The sequence below is a fragment of the Epinephelus lanceolatus genome, chromosome 2, assembly GCF_041903045.1.
Source record: "Epinephelus lanceolatus isolate andai-2023 chromosome 2, ASM4190304v1, whole genome shotgun sequence".
In the NCBI taxonomy this organism is placed as follows: domain Eukaryota; kingdom Metazoa; phylum Chordata; class Actinopteri; order Perciformes; family Serranidae; genus Epinephelus; species Epinephelus lanceolatus.
Window position 1 is genome coordinate 45,262,754 of NC_135735.1, and position 8,442 is coordinate 45,271,195.

Sequence of the window (8,442 nt, forward strand, 5' to 3'; positions counted from 1 at the left end):
GGTAGAGCACAGCATGTTATTCATCTGTTAGTTTGAAGGCCTGCTGGTCTAAACAGAGTGACGTACTCACCATAAATATGGAGTGCAGTTTTGTTTGATGCTGCTGGACAGACTGATCACTGGGAATCTCCAAGCCCTCCTGCTGAACTCTGTGGACATACAGTATGATCAAGTTCAAGGACATTCAATGACACAAATCTGCACAGAATTTGTTAAAGATGTTCTGTCATGATGTCAACATGAACTCCAAAGTAAATGCTGCTCCTGGATGTGATGGGCTTTCTGGATGTCAAATGCCTACCTTTCATAAGAAGATTGTCCAACTTTAAACACAAAAGGGATATTCATAGACTGGTCACTCCTCATGGACATGCAGCTGGTCTCAAAAGAGACTGGTCTTTGCTGCTGCAGTCTGATACATACAAATATGGTAACCTTTGTTCTATCTCACACAGGTGGGGCCCTCTACTGGACTCAATGGGTGCGTTCCAAGTCTCTTATTTTTATAGTGCTAGCTCCTCACTTGAACCGGAAGTCGTTCGAGGTCCGCCGTCTTCTAGGCTGTCCCAAGTCTCTTATTTGTGCAGCGAGGAGCTAGCGCTAGGAGCTAGCAGCAGGCTTTAAGCAGCTACAAGCTAGGATGGTCGAGAGGTTCCTAACAGCTTGAGGCCATGATGTATAAATACCCGCCCCCTTTATCTGGCTCATTTGAACGAGATGGCGGAGAAATAGCGCAAGTGTACCTGTTACATGCATTCTTTGCAATGAAACTCTGTAATTCACATGCCTACGTGACTACAAAGAGTAACGTTAATGATATTTCGTGCAAGACTGTCAAGTTGTAATTAAGTTTATTTCATTCACAATCCATTGCGTTGTTCAGCGGACTGTCGGTGATGTGTGGCTGTTAAATGTGCAGCTGTTGACATAACACCACACACACACACACACACACACACACACACACACACACACACACAAACACACACACATTTGCCCATCATTAATTGTCCTGCATGTCATGTGAGTGGAATGTTCAATAGCTTGTAGGTAATATTAATTAGCCTATTAATATTAATATTAATTAATATTATTACTTTCATGTTGTTGTAAGCTACTGTCATTACCGTCTTTCCTGCATCTCTCTGTCTCTCTGTCTCTCTGTCTCTCTCTCTCTCTGTCTCTCTCTCTGTCTCATTGTGTCATACGGAATACTGTTAATTTATCATGTTGATCTGTTCTGTACGACATCTATTGCACGTCTGTCCGTCCTGGAAGAGGGATCCCTCCTCAGTTGCTCTTCCTGAGGTTTCTACCATTTTTTCCCCGTTAAAGGGGTTTTTTGCGGAGTTTTTACTGATCAGCTGTGAGCATCCTAAGGACAGAGAGATGTCGTATGCTGTAAAGCCCTGTGAGGCAAATTGTGATTTGTGATACTGGGCTTTATAAATAAAATTGAATTGATTGAGGCAGACTGACAGGTCTGATGTCAGGGTGGACGTCCAGTGGAAAGGACGTCTCATGTCTCTTAAACCGACAATGCTCGCTCATCGCTCCTAGTGCTAGCTCCTCACATTTTTTCCTAGGTGGGAGGGGCTAAACAGCTAGCAAAGTCGGCTAGCAGTAGCACTAGCAGTAATTTAATTGACTTGGGACGGACCCAATGAGCATAGTGGGTGGAGCCCGATATATGAATGCTCTGTCGCGATATAACATCGACCCAGACAAACTGATCCTGATCAGCTAAAGGTTAGTCACTGTAGCCTGCCTACTTCTTTATAACCTAGACCACCACAGTGGCATTTTCCAGGTCATAAAGGAGCAAGGAAACATGTTGTATCATGCCTAGAGGGGAGCCAGTTGCAAAACAGCTGAAATACACCCAGTCCCTTTCACCTGTCCTGTGTTGTTCCAGCAAGCACAGACATGTCCAAGAGATAGAACAGTATGAATAGGCAGGGAATAGATCACAATTCCACTGTACATATGTAATTGACACCTACCCTGGTGAACAACTCTGCTGACAGTGCCTCACCGTGTGTCGAGTGTATGTGAACCACAGGGGGTCCCTGCCTGCCTGTAGGCTTGGGAGATGCACTCACGAAGATATCACGCAAAGTGTTTCTTGGATAGGGCCTTAACAGCCAAACCATCACCAAAACATACACAAACAGTGCATCAGACAGGGGCCAGGGGTCAACATAACATGCCAACATCCCAACACGAATTGGAAAGAGCTGATGCAATATGCTCCCTGACCCCCTCATGGGATTGAAGACAAAAAGGGATTGGATGGAGGGATTTGGTCTGAGAGTAGCCCCACTGTGGTCGCCACAAAAGCAAGCAACTGGGGTGCACCAACAAGTTGCTCAGTTCACACAGTCTCTAGCTGAGGTCAAGGCAAACAGCAAAGATGTCTTGAATGACAACACCTTCACTGAAGAGAACTCCAGAGGCTCAAAGGGATTCTTCACCGAGGACTCGAATATTAATGTCTGGTCCCATAGCAGGGAGGAGGCACACATCACCTGGTGTTTTTTGCATTTCCCCTGCAGGAAGTGCTTCACAAGAGGGTAGGTAAAGACCAGTCTGTCACCAAATCCCTCATGGCAGGAAAACATGGCTGCTGCATACAGGTAATTGTGGCATGAGATAGTCCTCTATTTGTTAGACACTGCAAAAAGGGAAGAAAAAAGCCAACTGCACACCACAGGGGATATGGCTTCCTTTCCTTACACTGCACTGGACCAAGACATGATTCCTTCTCTCAGGACAGTCAGATCATAAACGCTAGTTTAAATTCTTACCTTCTATCAATAGGTTGTCCAACTTTAAACTCAGCAAAACGACCCATAGACCAGTCACTCTTCATGGACACACAACTGGGTACAGGAGAGTCTGGGCTCAGCTTCTGCATCCTGATACAAACAAACAATTGACTAATGAAAGAGTTTAGGTCTAAATCAGTAAGAAGACAGTGGATGAGTAATGTTCTTCTGTTTATCAAAATGAGATCTGATGAAAGATGCTGTTTCATCTGATTAGCTCACTAATCAGTGATATGGTATTTGTTTGATTTATTATCAGAAGTTAACTGTGACCTGTTAGTCAATAATTTGGTGGTTGATGTGACTAGTGGGCACAGTAGATATACAGTAAATACAGTACAATATAGTAAATATCAGACACTTCAAGACTTTCACTCATGTAATATTCTGATGGGTGACATTGACTTCTACCAAAGTCTTTTTCTGATAAAATATCTGTTCTTTTATTTAAGTATGGCTTTCGGGTACTTCATCCACCACTGGTTGTCACTGCTCTCTCTCTAAGATTTCACAAATACTGCAGAAAACACTGAATCAGTTTCTCTTTCCATCAGATACACTGAGCAGGTCAGGACTCTGCAGCCTCTGTGACAGTTGACAGAAGGGCTGTGCAAATAGCTTTCAGCCAAACCGTGTCTGTCTCAGTGTTGAAAGATGGTTGTGTTTGGGATAAAATGCACCACAGCCAAGTTGATTTGTTTGACCTGTTTTGACATGTCCTGCATTTTTCACTGATGATGTGAGCTCAGATTAGTAATCAAACTGCTGCTGGTTCTCCCTGATCTATGCAAATTTTGTAAAAGCATTTGCACAACTGTAGTTTATTGCTGATATATCAATATCAATGTATATGTTGGCCAGTGAGTAACAAGAAGTTGCAGTCCAGAGATGCAAAACTAAGTTTGAAATATTTTAGAAACATTATCACCTGTTAAGACTTAATCCACTACAGAGCACTGACAAGAACATGAGCTACCTGGCTGTAGCCCGGTATGGAGAGGAATCTGAGTGAAGGGGCGACTGAACTATTTTGTGCCTTTATGGGGTGGGAGAGAGCTTCCGTTGTATTTTTTTTTCTTTATACAAAGCTTTCTCACAACATTTCCTGCATGAACTCTATACTTTTACTCCAATACATTTATATTTACAGTCTACAGTATGTTTTTGTATGTCCTAAGTTTCATCATTACTTTGTTGCTACAAAAATAAAGTCTGAGGGTTTGGAGAAACAGTGGTCCGAGCTTACAGGTTAATCACATAATAGCAAGTGCAAACAAGTAGTCTCAAAGCTGCAGATTAGTTTGGATAGGCAGTCAAGCCTAGGCTGCAGGTCAGATTAGATGCAACAAGCTAGCGATTACATATCACTCAACAATGAGACTGACTCTTTATGGAAGCAGGAAATGGCATCCCACAGCAGAGAGGGGGAGTACTAATTCAAGAAAGTAAAATTTTGTGACAGATGTTCAACTGTAGTGTGTCAGCCCTGGATAGTCAAAGGTTTTCTTTGAATCCTTTTAGATGCAATTTTAATACCAGTATTTACTTGTGCTTTTACTTTCAATACTTAATTACATTTAGTCAGTAATTCAGTCACTGATGTGACAAGTGGGCCAAGGAAGTTCATGGGTTGTATCCTAATGTTGACATCTGTAATAAGGTTAAGACATGCATTTCTGAGTAACAGTTTGTAAGGATTAGCTAAAATCATTAAATTGGGTAAAACAGTGAAAATTGCTCACATGGTTAAAATGTTTAAAATGCTAAAAAACATTAATTTCCACTGCCTTCCTCATTGTGTTATTTAAGATGTAAAAGAGTGTTAATCTTTGCTCTATAAGTTGAGACCCTGAGATCAACTGTCTCCACCCACATATCTGGGGAATTCCGGTGTTTTTCTCATTTAAGTTCTCACTGAGGAAGCATGCCATACATTCTCATGATTATGATTCAGCCTTTTTCAGGTATTTTGCCTTTGTTAAACAAAGTTAACATGGCTGTAATAACTTGTTAGAATTTTAGGAGTTTCCAAGAGAGTTTGTGCGACATTTTGAGTGAATTAGAGTTTGGTTTTGCTGAGTGTGGTAAAGTTTGTGTGTGTATATGTACACATGTATTGTAGTTTATTCTGCACCAGTGGCTGTGTAATGTTTTCATGCATCATGTTAGTGACTCTTGTGAGAGTTTATTGATCTTAAGATACTTTGTGTTGAGTAATATAAGAGAAAGCAAGTAATTATATCTCAAGTAAATACTGTGCATGTTGTAACAGAAAAGAGGGTGTGTACTCTCTAGGACAAGACGTTTTTGCCTGTGCTTGTACTCCTATGTAAGTTGTTATTCTGTATTTTTGTAAAAAGATTAGAGCTCTAGCCGGGGAAACATCAATTTCACTCTTGTGATTGGTACCTGTTTTTTTTTTTTTTCATTACAGAGAAGAATCATGGACAGTAAGAGATCGTAATCTTACCTGTGAGCTTTGATCTGGTTGTTATATTCTCCACACAGAGCAGTTTTACTGTCCTCACACTGATTCATCACAGAGTCCACACCTGCTGGGAGGGATGCACTCTGTCACCACAACAAGGTTTTCATCACAGGACACACCAGTTCTCATCTAATTGGCTACGGATCCATCACCCTCCTTATAGCTCACCATCTCGAAGGGGTCTAATCCTCAAAGACTTTTCACATTTTCACATTTCATTCTCATGTGCACTTGTAATTAAATATTTTCTTTCCTAACCAAAAAACGTGTCTCTCCTGATTGAAATACATTTCTGTGTATTGGAATAAAATTACCTTTACTCCAGTTTTACTCTAGTAACTATGTATTTCTACGTCCTAAGCATTTTTTGTCACTTTGTTACTACAAAAACAAAATTGGAAAGTTTGGCCAATCAGCACTAGTTAGATTACAGGTTAATCATATAATAGCAAGCACAAACAAGTGCTCTAAAAGCTGCAGATAAGTTTGGATTTCCCAGGGTACAGGTAAGATAACATGCATCATGCTAGTGACTACATTCCACTCAACAATGAGACTGACTTCATGGTGGAGGCATATAAATGCAAAAAGCAGTGAGGGCGAGTAATGATTAATGAGAAAAAGATTTGTGACAAGTAACTGTGCACTGACTGCCCCACTACACTGTGTCAGCCCTGGATTCACAAAGGTTTTATTTAAATCCTTTAAGTTTCGAAAAAGACCTTGTTTTTCTTCAAGTGTATGTATGCTCCATTTTTAAGGTGATGTACATGTAAGGAAGAAATTAACTTCATAATCCTCAGAATTCTAACCGCTTGCTTTTTTACTACCAGCATTTACCTTCACTTTTCCACAGAAAATTCCACAGAAAGAAACATTTATAGCGCACAGTCAAACACTGATACAACACAAAGAGATCAAAATGATCTTGTTCATCAAACATTTACAGGTTTCTCTGGTAGGACTCTCACCTGCTGAACTCACTTCAGGTCAATGTCCACAGACACTTTCCACCCTCATGTGTCAAAGAAACACTTGGAGAGAAGAAGCTGTTCATTCACCCGCGGCATTCTGCATTTGAACTGAGTCAGGAGTGACATCAAAACCAGTCCAACCTTTGGCAGAGATCCAGTCAGTGTCAGAGAAATAACACATGAGATGATGGCGGTCTATGACCAGTGCTGACTTTTACTCCACTACATTTCCTGGATGAAATGTATACTTCTACTCCAATACATCTTACTATATAATGACGAAAACTCTGTCTGTCTGTGGGTGTCTCTGTTCCACGTTTTTCTCCTCACTGACTTGGTCAATCCATGTGAAATTTGGCACAGTGGTAGAGGGTCATGGGAGGATGCGAATGAAGCAATATTACATCAATTGGCCAAAGGGGGCGCTATAGCAACCGATTGAAATTGCAAACTTTGAATGGGCATATCTCATGCCCCGTATGTCATAGAGACATGAAACTTTGCACAGAGATGCCTCTCCTCATGAGGAACACATTTGCCCCAAGAAGCCATAACTTCTGGTTATATAGATTTTCCGCCATTTTGAATTTCTGGAAAAACACTTCAAATCGATCTCTTCCTCTGAAGTTTGACCAATCTGCATTAAGCTCGGTGAACATAATCTAGGGACCAATATCTAAAGTTCCCTCTTGGCAAAAGTTGGAAAACTTACTAAAACTGAGCTTCTATAAGGCAATGACTTTAACTATCTGCCTTTCAACGTGCTACCTCATGTACAGTTTTAGCCCACTAACTATCCCACTATTGGCAATGGTACCACTGTACTTTCAATAAAGCAATCGCACTATCAAATCCACAAAAACTCTGTCTGAATACATTGCTCTTCTTCATGGGTTCAGTTGACTATTTAATCTGCAATTTCCTATGACCTGTATCCCAAACACACACCATGTCAAACTGTACATGGGCAACTGTGCACTCAATGGGTATGGACTAGTTTGTATTTATTGTGGTAAAAGTAATTTACTATAGTTTTACTCCTGCTTATATGTATTTCTGTGTCTTCAGTATTTTATTACTTATTAACTACACAAATAAAAAAAAGGGTTTGGAGAATCAGTGGTCCTAGCTTGCAAGTTAGAACACAGGTTAAAAGCATAATAGCAAGTGCGAACAAGTGCGCTAAAAGCTGCAGATAAGTTTGGATTTCCAGTCAAGCCCAGGCAGGTCATATTAGATGCAAAATGCTAACGACTACAAGTTGATTTGTATGACCTCTTTTGACATGTCTTACATTTTTCACCGATGATGTGAGCTCGGATTACATTCAGACCGCTGTTGGTTCTATCCGAGGACTATGAACAGTAATCCATGCATATCATTATTATTTGTCTTTAACTCAGGTAGAAACCTCTAGGAGCCAAAGCCTCATAGAAACATCTGAAGAATTCCTGAGAGAAACATTTATACTGCACAGTCAAACACTGATACAACACAAAGAGATCAAAATGACCTTGTTCATCAAACATTTACAGGTTCCTCTGGTAGGACTCTCACCTGCTGAACTCACTTCAGGCCAATGTACAGACACTTTCTACCCTCGAGTGTTGGAGAGAAGAAGCTGCTCATTCACCCACGGCAGTCTGCTGTGCATTTGAACTGAGGAGGCTGTCACACACTTATAAAGAGTAAGAGTCAGGTGTAATGTCAGAGCCAATCCAATCTTTCGTAGAGACCCAGCCAGTGTCAGAGAAGTAACACATGAGATGATGGACTTCTAATATCTGTCCACTAGATGGTGCTGACTGACCATCTAATGATCTAAAGATCAGCTCAGCAACATCATGCAGAACTCTACATATGTCGACCAATAAGTAACAAAAAGGTGCAGTCCAGGAATACTAAGCTGGTTTAAGGTAAGACAGCACTTTGAAATGTCACAATTAGTTTGTAAGTGGGTCACAATTCATTAAAAATTACAAAAAAAAAAGTAAGGGATCACAGGAAACAAATATCTACATGAGACCACAACCTCCAGGGTCTCCACAATCAGAACTTCAAATAGTGCAACATCTCAGTGGGATCAGACCTCAAGTAGCCCTATACTTCCAGGGGGCACACGTCTACAGGGTCAACACACCTACAGGGGCCA

At 40.9% G+C, this 8,442-nt stretch overlaps 1 protein-coding gene across 8 annotated transcripts in view; it reads right to left on the reverse strand.

The window, feature by feature from the left end:
• LOC117258565 (protein NLRC3-like) overlaps positions 1 to 7,976 on the reverse strand; it is a 26,300-nt gene extending 18,324 nt beyond the window's left edge. For 2 of the 8 annotated variants that reach the window (XM_078161969.1, XM_078161954.1), the window contains exons 1-5: positions 7,848 to 7,973; positions 6,288 to 6,431; positions 5,299 to 5,380; positions 2,808 to 2,918; positions 71 to 149 (exon numbers count right to left, since the gene is read on the reverse strand). In XM_078161969.1, coding sequence (XP_078018095.1) covers positions 71 to 149; positions 2,808 to 2,918; positions 5,299 to 5,366 — 258 coding nt within the window. In that variant the 5' untranslated portion in view covers positions 5,367 to 5,380; positions 6,288 to 6,431; positions 7,848 to 7,973. Of the gene's footprint in view, positions 1 to 70; positions 150 to 2,807; positions 2,919 to 5,298; positions 5,384 to 6,287; positions 6,432 to 7,847 lie in introns of all 8 variants that reach the window. The other 6 variants (XM_078161956.1, XM_078161959.1, XM_078161957.1 and 3 more) reach the window with 6 other exon arrangements.
• Between the last annotated feature and the right edge of the window lie 466 nt (positions 7,977 to 8,442).